This window comes from Anomaloglossus baeobatrachus, chromosome 9 (assembly GCF_048569485.1).
Source record: "Anomaloglossus baeobatrachus isolate aAnoBae1 chromosome 9, aAnoBae1.hap1, whole genome shotgun sequence".
NCBI classification, from domain to species: Eukaryota; Metazoa; Chordata; class Amphibia; order Anura; family Aromobatidae; genus Anomaloglossus; species Anomaloglossus baeobatrachus.
The window spans coordinates 79,439,212-79,466,066 of record NC_134361.1 but is presented as its reverse complement, the minus strand read 5'-3'; the positions used below and the strand labels follow the sequence as shown (position 1 = coordinate 79,466,066).

The following is a 26,855-nucleotide window of genomic DNA, read 5'->3' as shown; positions in this document are numbered from 1 at the left end:
TGATAAAATAATTATGTCATGAAAAGTACAGCAAGTGATTCAGGTTCTCTGTGACAGATTCCCTTTAAATGGGTTAGCCCCTGTGAATACATTTTGTTCATGTGTTATCTCCTTTAGTTTAAGAAGGACCTGTTACCAGGTTGGAAATGGGTATTTTTCCACTTATGTTTTTACCACTTCTCCTCTGATTGTTTTTTTTTATTTTTAATTGATCTCATAGTTACAGAGATATGGGCCTTTTTATTGTCAGCTTAATATGCTAATTATATGTTATTTGCCAAAGGGGTGTTAACTATGTAAAGTAGTCTAAAGTTCTCTCCCAGAGAATCCTATAAGGAACACCTGCAAGTAGAGACCATAAAAATTGGCAGATTTGAAGGCTGAGCAAAAAATGTAGCATCTTACAATTCTTTGCTAATGTTCTAAAATAAACCTCTGAAGCCTTCACAGAACATCTGTAGTTACAGTGATAATATATTACACACAAGAGGACTCAATTTACTAATTAGGAGACTTCTGGAGGCAATTGGTGACTCCGGATTTTACTTAGGGGTATCAGACTACAAGGGGCTGAATACAAATGCACGTCCCAATTTTCATATTTATATTTTTTAAATATTTAGAAAATCAAGTATCACTTCCCTTATACGTCACAAATAATTGCTACTTACGGTTGGTATATCACATAAAATCCCAAAAAGCATATTTAAGTTTGTGGTTATATTATGAAAAGTTGTGGAAAAGTTCACGGGGTATGAATACTTTTTCAAGGCACTCTACAAATATTGGTGTATAGGAAGAATGAGGCAGTTTGTGTTATGATGTTACTTTGGGATAGCGAGGGACAGGGAGCTCTTATGCTGTCCCTTACACTAGGAGATCCTAGGCTATCCTCATCTCTGGATTATGCCTAATGGTGGAGATTCTGGAGTTCTGTTCCATTCTATGCTCCTGAGAAATACTACTCTAATACCCCAGGGAGCAATAGAACAGGAGTGAGATGATAAACAGATAAGGGAAAACCAAAACTCTGACACACTACACACAGAAGAATAGACAAAGAGAGACTCAGGAGGAAAACAAGAGCAAGAGGGTAGCAACAAAAAGGCAACAAGGGTAAATTTCATAACCGCATACAGCAACAGCCATCGCACCAGATAGTCTGGATCACCACACCTCCCCATACCAAGTAAGGTAAAATATAGCTGTCCTTAATGGATGTGTCCAGCCAGCATATATAGGATGAGAGCAGATGTGATCGGCTCCACCCCAACATGTGATTAAAGATGACTCACAAGTAAGAAGTAAGCCCCAATATTTGTATCCATATCATGTACTGCTTACTTTTACACCAGATAGTGTACATTTGTATCATGTCTAAGGGCATGTGCACACAATCAAGAGACCCTGCATTCTAGATGCAGTGTGTTTCCTCCTGCAGAGATGAGAGTGTTCTTCACAGGAAAATGCAGCAGTCCATGCCCACGATCAGGGTTCTGGGTGCTGTGGATTTTAGCCGTTTTCTTCCGCTAAGAAGACTCACATTTCCACAAGCATAAATTGACATGCTGCGGCTCGGAAACCCGCACAGTAAGTCATTTGTGGAGAAAAGAAGCCCAGTGGGCAGGAGATTTCTAGAAATCCCATCCGCTGTGCTTGTACTGTACAACATAACATATTATGGTCGAGAGACCGCTGACATTCCCATAGATATCCCATTCAAGGGAAAACACCATCCCTTATCATGGCAACCAAGGAACGAAGATCCACTACCCCAAAAAGTCCAGGAATGAAAACCAGGAAAACCCCCAAAAAAAGAGCACAAGAGTGGTTTGTAACTAACAGCCATCAACCCCCTGACTATTTAAATACAACTTGAAATAGCGGTGGAGCGTGCCTACTCTACCTAGACACCTCGTCACCACCTAAGAAACTAGCTAACTAGCTAGCCGCAAAGAAGAAGAAAGAAATCCTAACTTGTGTCATAGCAGCCCCAAAAGGATAGCTAAAGCCCCCAACATATATTGACGATGATATAAGAAATAAACAATACACAGATGGTTAGAGATAGACTTGAGCAAAGAGAGGCCCTGCTAACTAAGACACCAAAGGATAGGATAGATCACTTGGTGCTGCCTGCAATAACCCTAAAATATGTCAACTCCTGCTGATGAAAATTCCCTTAGGACCACACGATCCTCCACCCACTACATCAGGGAACTCTTGTGCAGGACACCAGACAGGATTAGCATCCAAGAGAGGTGGATTCTCAGCAATGTCCCTTTATTAAAGTTCATCAATGGGAATCCAATGGAGTACAAACGCATATATGACCGAAAAACGCAGGAACATCTTCAGACAGCGAGAAAAACTCCATTATGCATTTTTTCACTGTGAATGAGCAGTCTTCATAGTACTTCAAAACAAATTGACAAAGAATCAAAATAAGCATTACACATAAGAGAAGAATGCATGAAAACTTTTCAGTCACAGGCTAGAAAACAATGTACTTATCCAAGGCTCCAAAAGACAAGATCAGGATGACTAGGAAAAAAGGCAAAAATTGCATCCACAAAAGCAGACAAACTATAGCAGACAACACTGGAGATCTCTAAGAGAACAAGACAAACTGGAGCGCACTGGAGAAGTGTCCGGCAGGTCACAGGTATACAGCCGACATAACAGGAGGACCTGGTGTTCAAGACATGTTCACTGGAAAAAACTGACACAGGAAACAATATCACTGGCGTCAACTTCAGGCAAAATCTCTGCTTTATACACCAAGGGCTGGACATAATTGGCCCACTGGGATTAGAGCAAAGCCCTGCACCTGTTTCACTGACAAGCACAGAACCTGACTTACTTCCAACACTGGCCATTAGGCTGGGGCCACACGGGGCACTACTGCGATGCTCGCATGACACTCGGCTCACGCTGGCAGCACAGCAGGAGCTGAGTGTCATGCTAGTGTCCCTGCGACTGCGGTCCGACTGTGCGAGCGGACCTCAGCTGCGGGGGGAGGGGCGGCTCTGAGGAGGGGCGGGCCAGCGCTGTGGAGGGGCGGGCCAGCACGGAGGAGGGAAGGGAGGAATTTATCTCCCTCTTTCCTCCGTAGCCGGCTATTGCGATTCTCGCTCTGCACGCGTGGTACTGCGTGTGCAGTGCGATTTTTCTCTTGCCCCATTCACTTGAATGGGTGCGAGAGAAAAAAGTCTCGCATTACACCCGCAGCATGCTGTGATTGTTTTCTCGGTCCGATTAGGGCTGAGAAAATAATCGCTCATGGGTGCTGACACACAGGCTAATATTGGTCCGAGTGGAATGCGATTTTTTATCGCACTCCTTTCGCACCAATTTTATCGCCGTGTGGCTTAGGCCTTAGAGGGAGCCAAGAAACCTCCTCAGGAACAATCTTAACCGCTTCACAACTGGCAACGGCCAAACCAACAGAAACACCATCCATAACAGCAGCATTTTAGACCCAGAGGAAATACGCGGCTTCCAAAACCGCAGCTAATCCTGAGTGAGAGTAAAGCACCACTACAGCTATACTGGCTTGTGATTGCTAAAAGTAAATTTAACATTACAGACAGTTGCCCGAATGGAAACTTTTCTGTATAGAATGGCTGTGAAATGAAATGTATGAATTCATGTGCAGAGAATTTTGATGATGCCCTAGATTTTTGAGTATAACGTATGTATAAAAAATATATATAGCCACTTGCTGACATTATGTTTGCAAAAGTTATAATGTTTTGTTAGCCTGACTAAACACGGAAATAAATCTTTGTGACAGCGTCTAAGTATCTCTAAAATTCAGCCATGCGTTGCAAATGATGTTTTCAAACCTATTAGAACCTCAGAACTCTACAAACAAACTGGAGCCGAGACTATCCGAGGAACAGAGGCTGCTCTGTAAACATGATCTACACATCCGCATCTCAGAGATAGGAAGAGCAGCTCTTCATGGATCTCAAGAAAAATAAATTAACCAGAAGACGTCTGATGTTATTAACTGTATGGTAGCCAGTGATCATCAATTCTATGAGTAGGATCATATTGGAGCATGTTCGTTCTTCGCGTCAGTTCCTAAGGCAAGCGCTCTGCATAAAAACTTACTGGGAATAACAAGGGGAACTGGATTATAACTGGTTCAAAGTCAAGTGTAGACAATTAGGATGGAAAGAGGTGATGAAAACACAAAAACGGGAGATGGAATACATACTATTCATACACAGGTCTTGTAGGTCTGCTTAATGTTTAACCGTCGTTTTAATTTTTATTTCATAAATCAATAGAACACCTGAAAATAAGTAACTTTGTAATATATCTTATCAGACAAATCTGCTTCTTTCTCTGCTAGAATTGATCAGTCATTATCAAAATTCTCAATTCTGGGGTAAAATCTGTATTCAGTGAAGCCTTTCCCATTACGGAGATAGGAGATGGTTAATGTGATTATGAAGTTACCAAATAAGGGGTTAATAATAGAGTTGAGCAGACTGGTAATAATCGGGGTCCGGCGGATCCGCGGCGGGTTGATAAAGAAGTCCGTATCCGTTCCGGAATCCGGCACCATATATGTCAATGGGGAGTGGAATCCGGGACGAGAGAGAGAGGAGAGGGAGAGAGGTGACAGAGAGAGGTGAGAGAGGTGAGAGAGAGGAGAGAGAGGAGAGAGAGGCGAGAGAGAGAGGAGAGAGAGAGAGAGAAAAAAAAAAAATGGATCTGGATCGTGCACCCGGAATCTCGCGTCCGGGTTGGACTCGGATCTGCCGCTCAAACCGTGCGGATCCGGATTTTGCCGATCCGGGTCCGCTCAACACTAGTTAATAATAATAACAATAACAATAATAATAATAATAATGATAATAATAATCTTTATTTCTATAGTGCCAACATATTCCGCAGCGATTTACAATTCAGAGGTACATATAGAAACAAACATAACTAACCGTCATAAAAGATACAATAATTAAAGCAAAAATAAAAAACAACCCTGCTCGTAAGACCTTACAATCTACAATGGGTTGAGGTGGGGAATGACACAAGGTTCATGTGCTTATTTACAATGCCAGTCCAACTGTCTCCAAAAAATGGGGGGATAGATAAAGGGGTTGAACCAATACTTACCCCCAGATTACTATTATGGCTGCAAGTAAATATCCTTCTATTCTAAAGGGTGCTTTACACGTTGCGATAGCTAGCAATGTCATGCGCGATAGCACCTGCCCACATCGTTCGTGCGACATTTGGTGATCGCTGCCATAGTGAACATTATCGCTACGGCAGCGTCACATGCACATACCTTTTCAGCGACGTCGCTGTGACCGCCGAACAATCCCTCCTTCAAGGGGCAGGTGCGTTCGGTGTCATAGCGACGTCACTGCGGCGTCACTAAGCGGCTGCCCAATAGCAGAGGAGGGGAGGAGATGAGCGGCCGGAAAATGCCACCCACCTCCTTCCTTCCTCATTGCCGGTGGACGCAGGTAAGGAGATGTTCCTCGTTTCTGCAGTGTCACGCATAGCGATGTGTGCTGCCGCAGGAACGACAAACATCGCAACTGACCAGACAACGATTTTTGGTGAGTGAACGACGTATCACAGACCAACCATTTTTGTCTCTTTTGCGATCGTTTAAGGTCGCACATAGGTGTCACACGCTGCGATGTCGCTAACGACGCCGGATGTGCGTCACAAACACCGTGACCCCAACGATATATCATTAGCGATGTCGCATCGTCTGACAGACCTCATTTGTGCCAAGCTGAGAAAACAATACTGATGTGATCCGTGTGACATCAGTGTGACACTTATCGGAGAAAACACGTGTTTTTGAAATAAAATTATTTTTTATACTCACCTGTCTCAAGTGCTGCTGTCATAAGCGCTGCTGTCACTTGCTTCTGGGTCCTTCTCATTATTCTCATGAATATTCACTGCACCGCAGACTCAGAAGCAGCAGCATCGGAGACAGCAGCATTGGGGACAGCAGCAGTGGAGACTGCAGCGCTGGGGACAGCAGCAGCGGAGGCAGCAGCACCGGAGACAGGTAAGTAAAAAGTTCCTGATCTCCGTATGCCATCAGGGAAAGCAGACGTGTGCCAAACTCACGGCACATGGATGTCCATACGCACCTCCTTCAACATGGAGCATGAAAAATGTGCGTTTTTATCACAGACGTGTGAAGGAGGCCTAAAAGGGATAATGGGACCTTACTGGCTAAATATAAAAAAATATAAACTAGGCATCAGCCTCCAACTTGTTGCTGTGATCAACAAAGCGCACCCCCAGGATGGGGACGGTTGTCATCAGTTTTTTGCAGCCCTCTATAGTAACAGGTTTAAAAATGTTTTTTTTGCTCCCCTCCCCCCAAAAAAAAATGATGGAACCATTTTAATACCAACAGGCTTCTACTTCAATGATGTCAGTCAGGCCTTACTGATGAAGTGTTTCTTTTCTTCAGGTTCCAGAAAGAACCACATCAAAGTTTTGTGAGGGCAACCGAGGCCACCAGAGAAACCCATCTGGGTAAGTCAAGGCGGAATAAGATATTTCAGCTCTGTGATGGCTCACACAAGCGCAGCCAGACAGACAATTCTGGCAACGTAATTGCAAGCTTCACATTATACATTCTGACAAACACTAATTATAACTAATCTATTTATGGACAATTCAACTCCTGCAAGTCTAGAAGATAAAAAAGTGTCCTCCTGTGAGTCAGTCCTCACTCCCACACTTACACAGGGCTACAAATGACAGTCGTAAGGTTCTGGCTTTAGAAGAACGTATCAAGGGATCTGAAACAAAGATTTCTTATTATACAAAGCTTTTTTTAAGATTTATATTTAAACAGTCATTACAAAGGAAATTAAACTCATTAGTTTCCATTAGGAACTTAAAATTATGTAGAAGAAAATCAGTACTGGAGGCTTTTGTGCAGGTGGAACAATGGGCAAAAAAAGCTGTCTCCAGTAACAACCATTTTATTTATATTTTCATTATTATATATTCTTATTGATGATGCAGAAATGACTTCAGACAATGTAGGATTGAATACTTTATCTTGCCGACTGATCTTCTCATTCCTAATGCGGCATCTCCCAATAAAAGCTAGGGTTGCATGGCCATTTTCAACACCTACATCCCTTTTTTGTTACGCCAGCCCCAGTGAAGAATTTGAGGGTGAATTCACATCTTGCACATTTTACAAGCAGATTTTAATGCTCATTTGCTTATAAACTTGCTCTCTGTGTCTTGCTTTACATTACCAATTGAATGAAATCAGCGCCAAAATCTGCATGGAATTTTGCAGCTGATTTTTAATAGCAAAACACGAGTGGCGTATTCCCGCTCACTGTTCAAACAGGGGTGCCCAGCAAAGATAAATCAAATGTTTTAGAGCATCCTGGCACTCCAAAAGAAAGAGAAGAGTGAAGGGCAAGTAAACATCTTTATTATGTTTAAGGTGGCCCCAAACTGGTGATGGCAACAAGCAAACCCCAAACAGACCAACGTTTCGGCTTAATTTTAGCCCATCTCAAGGGCAATCTACAGTAGGGTCACCGATCTTTTCGCATAGAAGAGCAAAGAAAGTCTCATGGGCAGAGGTTGCTCCAGATGCTGTTACCTCGCTCTCCACGCTACAGATAAAGTATCCTATTGTCACGATTGTGCTGTGCGGAGCATCTCCCACACAGGTGATGCTCTGCTGCACTACAGAGCTGGCAGTAACATTATTCCTCTGTGCAGAGCATTGTGCACACAGGTGTTGTTCTGTTGCGCTTTTCTGAACTACAGAGCCGGCAGTGACATGTTTCCTTTGTGCAGAGTATTTTGCATATTTGGAGATGCTCTGCTGTGTTTCTCTGAGTACTTGCTGGCAGGTTGTTTGACAGCACAGGAATCCATGCAGGTTCTGGGAGGTGTTGATTACTCAGGTGTTCCATCTTCCTGGTAATTTCTCTGTTTGTTTACTGAGCATGCTCTCTAGAACCTTGCCAGTCATACTTTCTGGTTCTGCAGTCGTGCTCTTGGCTTGTGTTTGTGTTCTAATCTAAATTTCCCTGCTTTTGTCGTTACCTCCTGGCTTTGGTCCTTGGACCGGTCCCTGACCATGTCTCAGCCCGCTGCCTGTTTTTGTCATTACCTCCTAGCTTTGGACCTTAGACCACTCCCTGACCACGTGTTTGTCTGCTCCCTGAATCTATATGTACGCTCCTATAATTCTGACCCTTGGCCTGTGACTTGACTGTGCTTCTGTTTACTCCCTGTTTCCCGACATGTCTTCCTGTTACATGACCCCAGCTTGTTTGACTACTCTTCCATCTATACTATTTGTAAGTAGCGACTAGCATCACACCTACGCTGGGGGCTTATTCCCCTCTCCCTCACTTTTGCCATCACCTGGCGTATACCTACCACATTGTATTATCTCACAAGCAATCTCTTCCACAAGACTTTCTTTGCTCTTGTATGTGACCTGTGACCCTACTTTAGATTGACCTCGAGAAAGGCTAAAATGGAGCCAAAACATTGGTCTCTTTTGGGTTTGCTTGTTGCTATCACCAGTTTGGGGCCACCATAAACATATCAAGATATTTATTTTGCCCTACCACTCTTCTCTTTCTTTTGTTGTGCCAGATTTTTCTAGAACATTATAACAGCAAGATCCATGGTAGTAAAATATGTCTATCTATCCTTACAGCTAAAAATCTTAACACAAATACTGGTTAGTTTGGGTCATATACACGTACACATACTAAAAAAAATATGCCTAGATTGCGATTATTAAGTGAAACTGGCCTTAATGAAAATCCAAATCAACATTCATTGGTGTCATTTTTGATGTTATAACTTTGATATAACTTCTTCCAAAATATATAGGAAAGAAGATCAGACCGTTTTTTTTCTTTCAAATAAGGCCGTTCTTTTCAAGGGGACCCTAACATACATATACCCAATATATGTATATATTAGAGCCTTTTGTCATGGCATAAGTTCCCAGTGTACATCACTAACAAGGCTAAAGCGGGCTAGCGAGATCGCAAGTGATCATACCCGCCCCCGTCTGTTGTGTGACACGGGCAAATCGCTGCCTGTGCCGCACAACCTCGCTTAACCCCGTCACACACACTTACCTGCCCTGCGACGTCGCTCTGGCCGGCGAACCGCCTCCTTTCTAAGGGAGCGGTTCATGCGGCGTCACAACGACATCACACGGCAGGCGTCCAATAGAAGTGGAGGGGCGGAGATGAACGGTACGCAACATCCCGCCCACCTCCTTCCTTCCGCATTGCTGGTGGAGGCAGGTAAGGAGATGTTCGTTGCTCCTGCGGTGTCACACACAGCGATGTGGGCTGCCGCAGGAACGGCGAACAACATCGCTAATAAGCAGAAAACGATTTTTTTGTTTCAGGACGACCTCTCCGCGGCAAACGATTTTGACCGCTTTTGCGATCGTTTGAGGTCACTCATAAGTGTCTCACACTGCGATATCGTTAGTAACGCCGGATGTGCGTCACAAGCACTGTGACCGCGACGATAATTCATTAACGATATCGTAGCGTGTAAAGCCCGCTTAAGACTTATTAAAATCTGCTTTAAAAACCATATAGAAAAAAAAATGCATGGTCATCAGGACGGTTGTCATTTTTCCAGGTAAAACATATAAAATATATGTGCGTCAGAGGTAACAAGTGCAACTGCATTTAAAGCCATGACAAATGTGTGTGTGTTTTTTATGCACCTTGAACCCCACTATCTAGATAATTCCTACATGTAGATCTCTATTTGGATGGTCACTGAACCCTAGGTGATGGCTGCAGACTTTCAGCATCATGATTGCCGTAGTGGTTGGTTTAGTAGACGACTTATTGACTTAAGGAAACTTTTAAGTTGATGACTAACTTACTGTGACTGAATTGCCAAGCGCTAACTTGTCCTTTTCCTCCATTAGCGGCTTTCTTCAGCAGTCCAAGGAACAGCCTGACCCAACAAAATGTAGCGGTGTGATTGGGAATCAGAGCAGCAGACAAAAATCAGGTGACTGACTCCTCTATGTATCGAACGTAAAGAAAACATGGAATGGAAATATCACTTCTTTTCTCTTTCTTAACACCCCACCTGATCTTAACTTAAAAAAAGGATGAAAATTACTGATAAACGTGTAAATGAGGGATACAAGTGCATTCACATGTGGTGGCGGTGTGCCGTACAGTCATAAACTGTTTAACTGCATGGTTTAACTGCACAGATTTAGAGCTCGTTTTGACAGATAACATTCATCATGTTATTCTATGGGGCAATGTACATAATTAATAATAATAATTAATAATAATACATGTGCATGTCTCAATTTATTCCTTGGACCTAGTCTGTTCAAGGAAAAAAAATCACATCATAAGCAATTTGCCTTCAAGAATTGCATGGCACTCACCCATTCAACTTTGTGGGTCCGTAGAAAAAAATTGGACCACTCTTGGATTACATCCAAGTACAGTCCAATTTTCATGGACTGCCAATATAGAGAAGGTGGATAAACTTCATTTTATTCTCCACCTCTGAGAAAATCGGATCAAGCTCTGATCAGTGTGATCAGCATAATCGGATCAATTTTGTCAGATGAGAGAAAAATAGTCATGTGACCTTAGCCTTGAAGGGGTGGCCCAAAGCCCAAAGTAACTTTCATTCTAAATCTCTATCTATTCAGTGCATAATCTAAACTATTTTCTAATATGTTTGTGTTAAAAATTCCCTAACTACATTACCTAACTGCTATTCTATTTTTTTCCCACTTCCTTATTGATAACACTTTGCCTGAGAATCCCAGTGCATGCTGGGATACTCAAACATAGCATTATCGGGGGGGAAGAGGCTGCGGCCACTATTGCAGCCTTTTCCCCCTCCCTGAAACAAAGCATCATCACTGATGCTCATTTCAGGGGCTGGACTAGTCACCGCTCTGTCCCTTTACGTTGTGCACTATGCACAATGGAAGTGCACTCTCTTTTGTTGACTCAAATCTGCAGTAATGAGCCAGCAACAAAGACGTGTCAAAATATCCAATGTGCAGAGACCACTACTGCCCCCGCAAGTGACGTCACTGGTCTTTTCCAGCCGAGTATTCTTAAACGATTTTACTGCTGATCTGAACGAACAAGTGCGCTGTCATTGTGCACATCACACAAAGCGCAGGTACGACCACAGCCCCATAAAGTAGTGTCACTGATGACACAATTTCAGGGCAGGGACAGAGGCTGTAACAGTGACCGCAGCCTCTGCTCCCTGATGACGCTTCGTTTGAGTATCCCAGCATGCACTGGGATTCCCAAATAAAGTGTCATAAAAAATGAAGTGAAAAAATATATACTATAGCAGTTAGTGTAGTTGGGGAACATTTTTTACTCAAGTATATTAGAAAATAGTTAATTATGGCACTAAATAGATAGGTGACCTGATGGCTAGCTGTGCCTTGGACAGATGCCCCGCTTGTTCCCCCATAGATCTACCCCTGGTTATGATGTCTCAGTGGTTAACACTGTTGCTTTGCAGTGCTGAAATCCTGGGTTCATATTCCACTATGGATACCATTTGCAATTGTGACGCCCCTGGGCTGTGGGGAACTCGGTCTCAGGTCCGTGGTGCACAGTGGGGTCAGTCATGGTCGCGGCCTGGTACTGTGGCCCTTGGGGTGCCGTCCCCTGGAAAAGAAAGGTGAAGAAAATAATAAAAATAAAATAGTTTGTCGACTACGCCACTTGTGGTGTATGGCCAAGTTATTGGGGCCGCCGCTGCAGGTTTCTGCTGGGGCTGGTGGAGTGATGCAGCCTGGATGTTTGGAACCCTCTGCAAGCAGGGACAGGCCCCAGCAGTGAATGATGGGATAGTAGTGGGGAACCGTCTGTGTGAGTGCACGGGTTGACCAACAACACAGTCCACACCAGTGTTGCAGTTTTAACTTGGTTTGTTTTTACTTGAGTGTTTGGATTTGCTGGTGCCGGTTTCAAGTCTTCCTGCTCCCCTTTGTTCTCCGTGCCAGCTGTGACGTGGGGTAGCTGTCCTCAGTGCACTCGTTTGTATTGGGCTCCCATGGCCTAGAGCTGCTCGGAAACCCCTCTGTTTCTGTTTTGGTCTTATTGCAGGCAGCCTGGACTATTTAAGGGGATCAATCCCTGGTCCCCTCTTTGCTGCTGATGCTTCAGACTCTTTGATTGGCAATGGACCCTGGAGATCTTCTCGCCTGGCAGCTTTAACAGTTGACCATAAAGTGTCCCGCTGTCCTAGGGTCTGCACGTTGCCTCGTGCTGAGTCCTGTGAGCCTTGGTTCCAGACTTCCACAGGCACCCCATGGTCCCTGGAGTTTTCCCACTTCCACAGGTAACCCACGGTTCCTGGAGTTCTGGTTCCTTACTCCACAGTCCCTCACTCCTGTTACAGCATTCCGTTGTTACTTCAGGTCTTTTCCTTTCTGTCTGTACTTTTCACTCTTTCACTCTTCAGACTACTACTCTCAACTCTCCTTCACTTCAATTCCTTTTCTGACTCCTTCCTCTGACTGACTGATCACTTCCTCCCACCAACCTCCCAACTGACTACTGGCCCCTCCCCTTGCTGGGTCTCTCCCTACAGATTGGGTGGCGACTATCCAGTCAGTGCCCGTCCCTTTTACCTGTTACTAGGCAGTCTCCCAGTTTGGTGTTGGGGTTGTGTGTGTGGCCTGAAGGTTCTGGTGTGTTGACTGGCACGGATATTCCGGGGTTTGGGTTTCCAGGTACATTTTGTGGCACCTGGTACCGCAGGGGTGCTACACAATGAGTTTGCATGGGTTTTCTCTGAATACTCCGGGTTTCTGTTCGGCTACAGTCCTTATTATTCCGTAACAGTGGACCTCAGTTATAAAGGATCATTAATGATCTGCAGCCAAACTGGGCAACTGAAATCACACACCGTTAGCAGTGGTAATAATGCTGGAATAGCTTGTATTTTAAGTGGACAACCCTTTTAAGCAGTGTCGGACTGGCTACCGGAGGAATCTCCAGTAATGTCAGGCCTTGATTCAGTTTCCTGCTTTGCACTCTGGAGCTCTCAGCTGCAGCCTGGTCTGATCTCAGAGTTTGCAGAACTGCACCGCGAGCGCGGACTGATTGATTCCCCAGCGATTGCGGTTCAGTTCATAACAGCTGCGGACAGGCCGGGCTCCAATCCGGAGTTCAGGTGAGAGCACCGGAGATCAGCCCGGGATGTCCGTAGCTGTCATGAATTGAACCGCAATCATCGCGGAATCAATCACTCGGCGCTTGTGGTGCAGTCTAGGCTGCACTCCGGGCTCAGGTGAGAGCTCTGGAGTGCAATGCAGGTACCTGAATGCAGGCCTGGCATTACTGGAGATTCCTCCGGTAGCCAGTCCGACGCTGCTTTTAAGGAGAATCAGTACTTTCTCCAGATTTGATGCTGAAATGTCTGTGAAAATCTGCCTGTGCGTGGGGATGTTACCCAGTCATTTGCACGCATTGCTGCAAGCTACATGCAGATAAATGGGGAAATTTGGGGATAACTTCTTTTCATCCTGGAGAGAGAATAAAAAAACATTGCTCTCATGGGATTTAACAACTCGAATGTTTGCTGAGCTCAGAAAAATCCAATGCATTACTTTACTATGCTCTTGATAAGGTAAATATGCCAAGTGTGCAATCCACAACCGCAGGAAAAGCCGGCGCTCATCTTAGTGGCAGAGTAATTAAAATGTATTTATTGTCCAATATTTGCATACTAGTGCTGAAAAAGCCGTGTCTTAATAGCAGTTAGCTATTTAATCTTTCAGCAAAGCTGCCCCGAGGCTAAGTGACAGCTTAGGTAACACAGTGCACTTCAAGTGATTTAATTTGGAAGTGATGATGCACTTAAATCACAAAGTCCAATATTGCAATTAGAACTGGCATTGCTTCAGTGGCTGTCGTTCACATAAACTGGCACACGGCAGATGTAGGCATACTTTAATGCAGCTGGTGTACTATTGCCCCTAAAGCTGTGAATTTGACATTAAAATTACATTTCATGTAAATGGAAGAAGGAAAATAACATCTTACAAAAACGGAAGCTCCCACCAAATATATAATGTGTAAGATCCAAATGCACAAAGAAACACGACCGAGGACAACATTTTGGATATAATTATTAAAGATGTAGAGGTACTTTTGAAGACTACTGACCATATAGTCAAGAAATAAGCAATTAAATATTTCCTGTCACTACCATTAACAAATAAAAACTTGTTCAAAGCACTAGATATGCATACAGTGTTAGGGCTTATTCAAATGTCAGTTTTGCAAGTACGTGTGCCATCCTTTTTTTTTTCACTCATGCATGTGACTGTTCACACGTGTGTGATTTTTTTTTGCTGACTGAGTCTGCGAAAAATCGCAGAGACATAACAGTGCTTTGCAAAAGTATTCACCCCAAGCAAAGGAAATGTCATGGTTCACCTCCCCGTCCACATGGCTAGGGGGTGGGGCCTTCTCCCGGGCCTCACTTCCAGAGCCTAGATGCCTTAAAAGCTGACAATTCCAGTGAACCAGTGCCAGCTATAAGCTTAGCACTGCTTTGCCTGTGATTGCTGGTCCTGTGAGTGATATCCTGATCTGTCTGCTCCTATGCCCCCATGCCCTTGTCTGTGTTCCGTCCCCTGGTCATCCCTCCAGTCCTCTGTCCCCTCTCCTACCTCCCCACTCGGTTGCTTCCCCCGGTACTGACCTTGGCCTGACTTTGACTCTGCTTTCGCTCGTTCCTCTGGTCCTGCTTCTGCCCGTACTGTGTTTGACCCAGCCTGCCTGACTATTCCTCGCACGCCCTGCAGCTCTGCTTCACAGCTGTGCTGTGAGGCAGTGTATGAGAACGCTGTGTTTTTACTTCCTGGTTTTTGTTGCTTTGTGTTGTGTCTTCTGCTGCAGAGCTCTGGCTCCCCCTGGTGGCAGCTTGACAGGAAATATATTAATACAAGTAATCTAATATCCCCATGGAAATAAGCAGTGAACCCACAGAGTCAATGTTAGGCTAAGGACACATGGCTAGTAAAACGGAGTGAGTGGAATGCGATAAAAAAAAATTGCATTCCACCCGGACCCATGTTACTCTTTGGTGCCACTCCCATGAGCGATTTTTTTTCTCAGCCCTAATCAGACCGAGAAAACAATCACAATATGCTACAGGTGGAATCCGATTCATTATCACTCACACCCATACAAGTCTATAGGTGCAAGAGAAACATCGCACTGCAGTCGCATTACAGCGATTACATGCGATATACGCATCAGCTGGTAATGGAGGAGAGAGGGAGATTAATCCCTTCCTCTCCTCCCCACCCTGTCCTCTGCGGCTGTGCTGCGATCGCAGGATCGCATCACAGTGGCTTGACAGTCCCATAACACTCGGCTTACACTCCAGCAGAACCCCAGCCTTACTGGAGGGCTCACACAATGGAGAAGATGGATAAATTTAGTTCTCCATCTTCTCCTGGCAGTGTGCTCCGATTTTCTCATCTGAGAGAATCGGGCAACACTAAGCTGGCACTCTGATCAGTTTGATTTGATTGTAATTTACATAATCGATTTGATCCTCTTGCATGAGAAAATGTACGCTCCTGTGACACCGTTCTCTGTCTTACCATGAAGTGCCAAGGCACAGGTATGCATTATTCATACAGCTAATTGATTTCACTGTGCAATGCTTCATTTCATTCCACAGGGGGTGCTTCAGGGAGATTGAACATTTACTGCCACGTTCCCCCACAGGCTCAGTGATGTCTTTGCAGCTTTGCAGACAGCAGAACACCTAGTGATTGACTAAAACTTGGGATCGCTCTGACAAAATAAGATTATCAAAAGTGTTCACTATTCCATATTAGGTATACATTAAAGGGAATCTGCCAACAGATTTTTCTTACCACATCTTACAGTACCATAATGTAGGCAAAGAGATTCTGAATCCAATGGTGTATCACTTAGATTACTGGCTGAAGACGTTCTGAAACAATCAAAGAATTTAGATTCAGGAACATAACAGAGAGAATAGCGGAGATGGGTTTTATAAACCGCGCCAGAGATCCAGATGTAAACTTGATCAATGTACACTTTATTTCGGCATAGGTCTACGCGTTTCTGGGGTCTCAGCCCCCTTCTTCAGGACCAGCAAGCACAAGATACAAAGAATCTGCAGAGTACCATGTATACAGACAATATATACCCAGTGGAAAATCAAAAGAACCGCCCTCAAAAGAAAAAAATCGGCGGGAAAAAGGAGAAAAAAAAGGAGAGAAAAAAAAAAAAACAAAACACAACCATCCCCCCTGCAAGGAGTGACGTGGTGCGGTGAAAAAACCAAAGAAAATGAACTGTATTGACAGCGACAGTCTCTTTGTAGATAAAATGACCAATGTCAAACAAAAATAATTAAAATAATTAACATGAAAAAATACGTCATTGTTGAATAAAAATATATATAACCATACATATATATGTGTTTATTGTGTCCCAGAATATATTAACAGTAATACTGCAGTGAGAGGGTATAGAACCCACACCTAATTTTGGCCATCAAACTTCATGAGGACCAGGAATTGTGAAGCGGTAAGTCCACACAACCAGACCGGTGTGCGGTGGGAAGTTCATGATCTAATGAAAGGTGAAGAAACCATAGACAGGGAATTAATAAAAATTATAATAATAAAAAATAATAAGAAAAATAGGAGAAAAATCTATTCCAATATTAATTAAATACGGAATGGATATTGGTGTCAAAAAAAAAAAAAAAATATATATATCCCATAGACAGATTAAATAATGAGCGCGAAATGAGCGCACCCAATAAAACTAACACAGCATATACGCAAAAATTGTATCCTACAAAATATCTCTTATAAACCTATAAGTGTAGTGACCCATATATAAAGGGGTTAAAATGATAAAAAAGTTAAAACGGCCAAATGTATCAAGCCGAAAAAACAAGTGTATATATTTATGTGAAGAACTAATCAAATAGCTATTAAAAATGTGCAGTGGATATGATAAAAAACCGTAAAATGAAAGGAACAGAAGAAAAAAATAGGAGTGATTGGATTACAGGAGCGTGGGAAAAAACCACTACGCATGCGTATAACAACATAAGAGATAGGGGTGAAGAGAGTTCAGAAGCGTGGGAAAAAACACAGTACGCATGCGTTAGATCAAAGGCAAGACGCCGGTGCATTGAATAGACCAATAATTAGAGCTAGGGTGAGCAGAGTTCATAGTATAAAGAGAAATTAAGAAAAGGAGGAATTGAAAGGACAGGAACCCTCGAAACCAGAAAATGAATTTTAGATACCGTGCAGAAAAACACATATATATCTATATATGACGGACCTGAAAAACGATCCCGTCTAATAAATTTATAGAATAATCGGCAAGGAGTTTATCAGAAGGAATAGATATCCATCTGGATAAAAACACTAGACTATGATCACGATGCAAGAACCCTTTGGAACTATGAATAAAAATATTATAAAAATATATATAACAATAAATATGAATCATAATATATAATAACAGTTATCCCTCTGGGCAACAACTAGCCTCTAATGCTATATGACATTAATTAGATAAAATATGTCATATAGAGTATGACTTGTAAAATGTGAAAGATTTACCCATAAGCAATGGAGAAAAACCTAACATAACATAGATGATGATCAAGTAAAAATAGCTAAAAATACAACATTATTCAAAACCAATAAAAAACAGTAAAACATAAAACCAATATTATAAAAACAGTAATATAAATAAATTACTCATGAAAGATGTCCGTGATTTCATTGAGACCCCTTGGTTTAAGAGTATCAAGCTTGTATATCCAGAAAGTTTCTTTCCTGTTTAGCACCTCCATTCGGTTATGGACATATGGAGGAATATGTTCTATAGGGGTCACTCTAATCCTAGTAGCCTTTTTATGTTGCAAATTAATATGCCTAGATAGACCATGCAACATAAATCCAACCTTAATGTTGTGTCTATGTGAGTTGATACGATTATGAAGCGGCTGTATCGTCCTGCCAATATACTTCTTATCACATTCGCATTCTATAAGATAAATAACATGATCTGTCTGGCAAGTGAGATGACTTTTAATGTTAAATTTCACCCCTCCTGAGTTGAGGCCGAAATATAGCCTCCCATGTTGTATATCATTGCAACATAAACACTTCCTTATGCCACATTTATAGACCCCTATCGGTTTATCGGACATAGTGGTAGGAAGAATCTCTTTTAACCTGCTTGGGGCTAACATGTTTTTTAACGTGGGCGCTCTCCGATAAATGATCCCAGGAGTAGCCGGCAGAGCTCCCCTAAGGTAGGGATCATTCCGAAGAACATTCCAATGTCTACGGATGATATTTTTAATAAATTCACCGTCCTTACTATAAGTGGTAAGGAAATGAGAGGAAAAATCATTCCCGGGATCGGGACCATTTTTTATCCCAGGATTAACACTCCGTATGGTCAATTCACTCTGGCTCAGATCCTTGTTCACCTGATATGCCCTCTTGATTAGCGATGGGGGGTACTTTTTATCTAGAAACCTATTTTTAAGAACCATAGCCTGTTCCTTGTAGTCACTATCAAGGGTGCAATTCCTCCTCACCCTCTGAAATTGGTTCCTGGGCACATTGGTAAGCCATTTGTTGTAGTGGCTACTCGTAAAATCGATGTACCCATTGCTGTCGACCTTTTTGAAAAAGGTTTTAGTATATATTGTCCCTCTGTCATGTGCAATGGTGAGATCCAAAAAATCAATCGATCCCCTTTCTATAGTGGGTGTGAATGTTAGACCCCAATCATTGTTTGTAATGCATTTCAAAAAGTCGTGTAGGTTTCTACCTGAATCATCCCATATAATGAACAGGTCATCGATGTACCTTTTGTACACGATGACATGTCTAAAAAGATCGGAGGAATAAATGTGTGACAACTCAAACAAACCCATGAATAGATTTGCGAAAATAGGTGCAGCCCTCGAGCCCATCGCTGTGCCACAGCGTTGATGGTACAATATGTCTTGAAAAGTAAAGAAGTTATTCATCAGAATGAACTTCATACCCTCCAGCAGAAACTTTTTCTGTGGAAGGGTATGAAGTTCATTCTGATGAATAACTTCGTGTACAAAAGGTACATCGATGACCTGTTCATTATATGGGATGATTCAGGTAGAAACCTACACGACTTTTTGAAATGCATTACAAACAATGATTGGGGTCTAACATTCACACCCACTATAGAAAGGGGATCGATTGATTTTTTGGATCTCACCATTGCACATGACAGAGGGACAATATATACTAAAACCTTTTTCAAAAAGGTCGACAGCAATGGGTACATCGATTTTACGAGTAGCCACTACAACAAATGGCTTACCAATGTGCCCAGGAACCAATTTCAGAGGGTGAGGAGGAATTGCACCCTTGATAGTGACTACAAGGAACAGGCTATGGTTCTTAAAAATAGGTTTCTAGATAAAAAGTACCCCCCATCGCTAATCAAGAGGGCATATCAGGTGAACAAGGATCTGAGCCAGAGTGAATTGACCATACGGAGTGTTAATCCTGGGATAAAAAATGGTCCCGATCCCGGGAATGATTTTTCCTCTCATTTCCTTACCACTTATAGTAAGGACGGTGAATTTATTAAAAATATCATCCGTAGACATTGGAATGTTCTTCGGAATGATCCCTACCTTAGGGGAGCTCTGCCGGCTACTCCTGGGATCATTTATCGGAGAGCGCCCACGTTAAAAAACATGTTAGCCCCAAGCAGGTTAAAAGAGATTCTTCCTACCACTATGTCCGATAAACCGATAGGGGTCTATAAATGTGGCATAAGGAAGTGTTTATGTTGCAATGATATACAACATGGGAGGCTATATTTCGGCCTCAACTCAGGAGGGGTGAAATTTAACATTAAAAGTCATCTCACTTGCCAGACAGATCATGTTATTTATCTTATAGAATGCGAATGTGATAAGAAGTATATTGGCAGGACGATACAGCCGCTTCATAATCGTATCAACTCACATAGACACAACATTAAGGTTGGATTTATGTTGCATGGTCTATCTAGGCATATTAATTTGCAACATAAAAAGGCTACTAGGATTAGAGTGACCCCTATAGAACATATTCCTCCATATGTCCATAACCGAATGGAGGTGCTAAACAGGAAAGAAACTTTCTGGATATACAAGCTTGATACTCTTAAACCAAGGGGTCTCAATGAAATCACGGACATCTTTCATGAGTAATTTATTTATATTACTGTTTTTATAATATTGGTTTTATGTTTTACTGTTTTTTATTGGTTTTGAATAATGTTGTATTTTTAGCTATTTTTACTTGATCATCATCTATGTTATGTTAGGTTTTTCTCCATTGCTTATGGGTAAATCTTTCACATTTTACAAGTCATACTCTATATGACATATTTTATCTAATTAATGTCATATAGCATTAGAGGCTAGTTGTTGCCCAGAGGGATAACTGTTATTATATATTATGATTCATATTTATTGTTATATATATTTTTATAATATTTTTATTCATAGTTCCAAAGGGTTCTTGCATCGTGATCATAGTCTAGTGTTTTTATCCAGATGGATATCTATTCCTTCTGATAAACTCCTTGCCGATTATTCTATAAATTTATTAGACGGGATCGTTTTTCAGGTCCGTCATATATAGATATATATGTGTTTTTCTGCACGGTATCTAAAATTCATTTTCTGGTTTCGAGGGTTCCTGTCCTTTCAATTCCTCCTTTTCTTAATTTCTCTTTATACTATGAACTCTGCTCACCCTAGCTCTAATTATTGGTCTATTCAATGCACCGGCGTCTTGCCTTTGATCTAACGCATGCGTACTGTGTTTTTTCCCACGCTTCTGAACTCTCTTCACCCCTATCTCTTATGTTGTTATACGCATGCGTAGTGGTTTTTTCCCACGCTCCTGTAATCCAATCACTCCTATTTTTTTCTTCTGTTCCTTTCATTTTACGGTTTTTTATCATATCCACTGCACATTTTTAATAGCTATTTGATTAGTTCTTCACATAAATATATACACTTGTTTTTTCGGCTTGATACATTTGGCCGTTTTAACTTTTTTATCATTTTAACCCCTTTATATATGGGTCACTACACTTATAGGTTTATAAGAGATATTTTGTAGGATACAATTTTTGCGTATATGCTGTGTTAGTTTTATTGGGTGCGCTCATTTCGCGCTCATTATTTAATCTGTCTATGGGATATATATTTTTTTTTTTTTTTTTTTTTGACACCAATATCCATTCCGTATTTAATTAATATTGGAATAGATTTTTCTCCTATTTTTCTTATTATTTTTTATTATTATAATTTTTATTAATTCCCTGTCTATGGTTTCTTCACCTTTCATTAGATCATGAACTTCCCACCGCACACCGGTCTGGTTGTGTGGACTTACCGCTTCATAATTCCTGGTCCTCATGAAGTTTGATGGCCAAAAGTAGGTGTGGGTTCTATACCCTCTCACTGCAGTATTACTGTTAATATATTCTGGGACACAATAAACACATATATATGTATGGTTATATATATTTTTATTCAACAATGACGTATTTTTTCATGTTAATTATTTTAATTATTTTTGTTTGACATTGGTCATTTTATCTACAAAGAGACTGTCGCTGTCAATACAGTTCATTTTCTTTGTTTTTTTCACCGCACCACGTCACTCCTTGCAGGGGGGATGGTTGTGTTTTGGTTTTGTTTTTTTTTTTTTTTTTCTCTCCTTTTTTTTCTCCTTTTTCCCGCCGATTTTTTTCTTTTGAGGGCGGTTCTTTTGATTTTCCACTGGGTATATATTGTCTGTATACATGGTACTCTGCAGATTCTTTGTATCTTGTGCTTGCTGGTCCTGAAGAAGGGGGCTGAGACCCCAGAAACGCGTAGACCTATGCCGAAATAAAGTGTACATTGATCAAGTTTACATCTGGATCTCTGGCGCGGTTTATAAAACCCATCTCCGCTATTCTCTCTGTTATCTGCCAATCGGGGTGCTGCTGCCTTTGATCAACATATGCGGTTACAGGAGTTGTGCCTTTCACAACTCTAACAGGTGAGTAGGATTACTCTTATTACACCCCCTGTTATCAGGGTAAGACCCTATGCGCTTTTTGCCCACAGGTTTCCTGCTTAAGATTCAGGAACATGGCAGAGCTGAGAGCTACCCAAACCAGGCTCTCAATATAGATTGAATGCTCACTGTGAGGTGTCAATCACAACAGGGGCTTTGTCAGACTTGAGTTTCTAGTCCTGCAATGTTACTCACAGAGTAATAAAGCCATTAGTTTATGTAAACAATTGCAGACATACAGATAAGAGAAGCACAGTTGCTTTTTGTTTTTTAACTCTTGCAGCATGCTGTCCTCAGCTTACATAGCAAAAACCTGCTGACAGCTTCCCTTTGACGTTCTAAAAAGTTTTCAAAAGTTTCTATGAACACTTCAAATCCACCCTAGTATTGTGATGTACTCTGCTTTTTTAACAAATGGTTACGGTGTAAGAATAATTGATGTTTGCCCATCGATTGAATGCTCTCCACTTCCCTGCTTCCCTCACAATGAGAAAAACAGATTTACAGTAAAAAAGTGCTGAAGTAGGGAGGCTTTCCAGGGGATTTCTGCTAAGTCCCACAACTCGTACATTTTAACTTGCTCATTGTCTTTATATAAACATAATTCTTTCTTATTATTAAAGTTACATTGCTAGCATTTCAGTAAAGTGCTCTCCATCTTACACTTGTCCCACTGGCTTGTACTGCTGGAAATTATTTATCCACTGGGATTTCTGCACTTAAGCCTACTACTAGCGTCAGCTGTAATATCCTATAGTTGCTGAAAGCTGTTAACTGTGTGTTGTAGCTGTAAGTACTTGTACAGGTTCATATATGGAATATAACTTCCATCCAACTACACCTTATATTCTTTTAATATTTCCTAAGTTACTAAAGCAATATATTTTGAATTTATTTGTTTAATAAATGCACAAAATATTATTCATATTCCCAAATGAGAGCATAACCAGCTAAACAACCATAATACTGTACATAATGGAAAAGTACAGCGATTGTACCTGACGTCTTTATTATAATGGAAATGTCATAATGGAAAAGTACAGCATGTACATGACATCTTTATTATAGGGCATTTTATCACAGGTCTAGTAAAGAATAGTAATCACCCCCTAATTAGGTGATCATGGGGACTGAAAGATTCTCAATGTCAGGAAAATAAGGATTCAATGCTAATCCACACAGGCCCCACTAACATGAGCTCACGTAATGACTTTTAGCTTCTTCTACCTGTGATGACTCCATCGTTATTGAGAACTAGCTGTAGTACCCGGAGTTGCCCGGGATATTAACTGTCTCTCAGTCTCTGTCCCACTCTCCCAGTCTCTGTCTCTGTCTGTCTCTGTCTGTATCTTTCCCTGTCTGTCTCTTTCCCTGTCTGTCTGTGTCTATCTGTGTCTGTCTCTTTCCCTATCGGTCGCTTTCCCTGTCTGTCTCTCTCTTTCCCTGTCTGTCTCTTTCCCTGTTTGTCTGTGTCTATCTGTGTCTGTATCTTTCCCTGTCTGTCTCTTTCACCCGTCTGTCTCTTTCCCTGTCTGTCTGTGTCTATCTGTGTCTGTCTTTTTCTCTGTCTGTCTCTCTCTTTTCCTGTTTCTTTCTTTTCCTGTCTCTCTCTTTCCCTGTCTCTCTCTTTCCCTGTCTGTCTCTTTCTCTGTCTGTCTTTTTCCCTGTCTGTCTGTGTCTATCTGTGTCTATCTCTTTCCCTGTCTGCCCCTTTTTGTCTCTTTTCCTGTCTGTCTCTTTTCCTGTCTGTCTCTGTCTTTCTGTCTCCTTCCCTGTCTGCCTCTTTCCCTGTCTGTCTTTGTCTGTTTTTCTCTGTCTCCCTGTCTGCCTCCGTCTGTCTGTGTCTGTCTCTTTCCCTGTCTCTCTCTATCTGTCTCTACTGAAATTATATTACCTCACACATAAGCTTGTTAGACTAAGAATGTCCTTTGTTGCCTATAACAACCAATCAGAGCTCCTATTAATGACCTGTAGCTCCCAGCTCCATTGACTTTAATGTAAGTAGTTTTTTTTGTTGAATAACTGTAAAGCGCGGGGTTAAATTTTCCCACCAAAACATAATCTATTACATTCCCTGAGTCAAATGAGGTGCAACAGTTTGTGATTGTAAATGCGACAGTGCCGATTCCTTTAGCGGACATACATACATACATACATACACTTACCTTTATATATTAGATTGCTCACTGGGTGGCCAGAAGAAGATTCAGTGCCCCATGGTATTTCTGAACCATCTGCTGCAGAACCAAGGTCACCAGGAACTAATCTGTCAGAAGTGTTTTCTCAAGGAAAGAGTTAGACGGAGACGCTAAGTCAGGTGACCACTGTGGCACAGTTATCAAATATAAAAGGCTGGGTCGGCAGCAAGAAGAGAGTGTAGGCTCCAAAAACTTCAAGGGAATGGACATGTGTGCAGCAGAGAAGGCCAATGTTGTCTGCAAGGGAATCATCTGGAAGCATATTGAACCTAAAGGAACTCAAAGCCTGCATGCCATTATCAAATGAATCCGAAAACGAAATACCATCGCCAGAGAAACCCGAAGACCAAATATCGTTGCCAGAGGAATCCGAAGACTGAATATCATCACCAAAGGAACCTAAAGACTGAATATCATCACCAGAGAGAGAACCTGAAGTCCAAATACCATTGCCAGAAGACCGAACATTATCACTGGAAGAGTATCAATCTATGTGGTCAAGCACACTCTCTCCTTCGCTGCAGAGCGCCACAAGCAGAAGTGAAGCTGGGCTGTGATGAGCGGTAAAACGCCACCCACAGCCCAGTCACTCAGGGAGACTGGGGCCAGCCTTGGTGATGTCAGGTCAACTGGAAGTTGATGTGACATCACCGGATCTGAGGTCACAGAGCCCGGGTGTCATGTGATGGGGATGAGTGAATCACGATAACGCCGCTCAGAGGCAGAATGTACTACACAAGGTATTTGAGAAAAGCCTTCTCTATGAGCTTTATATCGATGTGGCTACTAATGCTGAATAGTGGACCACCCCTTTATGGAAAAGTTGATTCCGCCAAAACTGGCGGAGTCAGATGACTTCAATCTTGACTTAGATGGCTGCCTTCAGACTGGGAAACCCATGCAGACAAAATACTTTTTATTACAACTCTTGTGGCAACATTACATTAGAGAGCTGCCTTTTATATAATTGCCCGGTTTACAGTGCTCTTCACTGTAGCTCCACATGTATAAAATCACTGGAAATTCAGTTTGTTCTTTCTCCTGACATATTTTTGCATAGAGATGGATATTTATTTGAGTGTTGCCCTTTGGTATCCTTACAATACGTCAGAACGTGCTTTGTTTTTACTTTCATATGGCTATCAGCATGTTTCCTCCAATTACTGATCATCTTGTACTACAAGTCACTTTGGATTTCTAGACTCCTGCAAAGGTTCTTGAGCGCTGCTTGATTGATTTTATGATGCACGGCTTAAAACTCAAAAGAGATTTCCCTTAAGAAAAAAGAAAGATTCTTGATGTATGGGGAGTGACACAGAGTGCCAGATGCCACGATGGTGAATGACACTAACGATGAATGATAGAACACTCATAATTATTGTCTTATCATTTCATTTATCGTTTTAGGGTCACCAAAAGAAAAGCAAGTGGTACAGAATCATCCCCAGCAATTACAGATGGCTGAAAATGAAGTACACCTAGATTTCAGGAAGATTTCAGTAAGTGTTCTGAAGTATGCTGATGATTATTTCCTATCTCAGTGCCATTCATACTAGTATACAGTATGTGTATTCGCATTTATGTTCAGACTGTAAAGGAAATCTGCCTTATGGAAAACCATAGATTGCTCCATGAAACATGAAACTTTCTTGTTAAAATTTTATTTCTATGTTAAAATTCTAGGTATAAAGCTTAAGACTATGGACAGGTTTTTAGGTTTTGTTCATGACTAGAGATGAGCGCAGCTATGGACATTTGGTGGGTTCGGTCGGACTTTTGATAAAGTTCTGTTTTAAACCCAGACTTGACCTAAACCCCAATGGAAGTCACAAATTTGGCAGTTCGGGTCTCCAACTAATACAGCCAGCCATAAAAAGATCACTTCCGGGGGAGGGTGGACGGTGCACACTACATCCGATCATACTGATGATAACCCTAGTGCAAGGTGACACTACAAGCAGCTCGCACTGGGCAGAGCACTGAGCACAGCAATGCCTGCGCGATTGACATTCATTCATAAAGCACCCCAACTGTTTTGGTTTTTTTTGGGAAAAGTCTGTGATCGGCACAATCACCGAACAACGAACCTCATCTCTATTCACGATGTCATGGTCGAAAGCTGACTGACCAGAATATAGTTAATTGATGTCCATCATGAGACAAATTCAACAATGCTGTAATTTTATGTTGATCCACTTCTATGATGGAACCAAAAAATGGATGTGATTAGAACAGATATTAACAAAGCCCTAGATGACTAGTCCTACCTGGACCCTTCTGAGTTTGGTCAGCTTAAGTTTTGCAATATAGACATCCATATCAATTTTTACATGTTACCCAACTGAGGAGAGATTTTCTGAACTGAATATTGTTTTGTAGGCACTATTGATAGCATTACCGGACAACTCATTCTAAAATTCTGTAGTCCACCAAATAAAATAAAAACAAACATATGCGCCTCC

The 26,855-nt window shown here is 41.8% G+C and overlaps 1 protein-coding gene across 1 annotated transcript in view; it reads left to right on the top strand.

The window, feature by feature from the left end:
* NRK (Nik related kinase) overlaps nucleotides 1-26,855 on the top strand; it is a 432,773-nt gene that overhangs the window by 242,696 nt on the left and 163,222 nt on the right. The window contains exons 18-20 of the mRNA XM_075323819.1: nucleotides 6,467-6,531; nucleotides 9,959-10,044; nucleotides 25,801-25,892. Of these exons, the coding sequence (XP_075179934.1) occupies nucleotides 6,467-6,531; nucleotides 9,959-10,044; nucleotides 25,801-25,892 (243 nt within the window). The remainder of the gene's footprint in view (nucleotides 1-6,466; nucleotides 6,532-9,958; nucleotides 10,045-25,800; nucleotides 25,893-26,855) is intronic.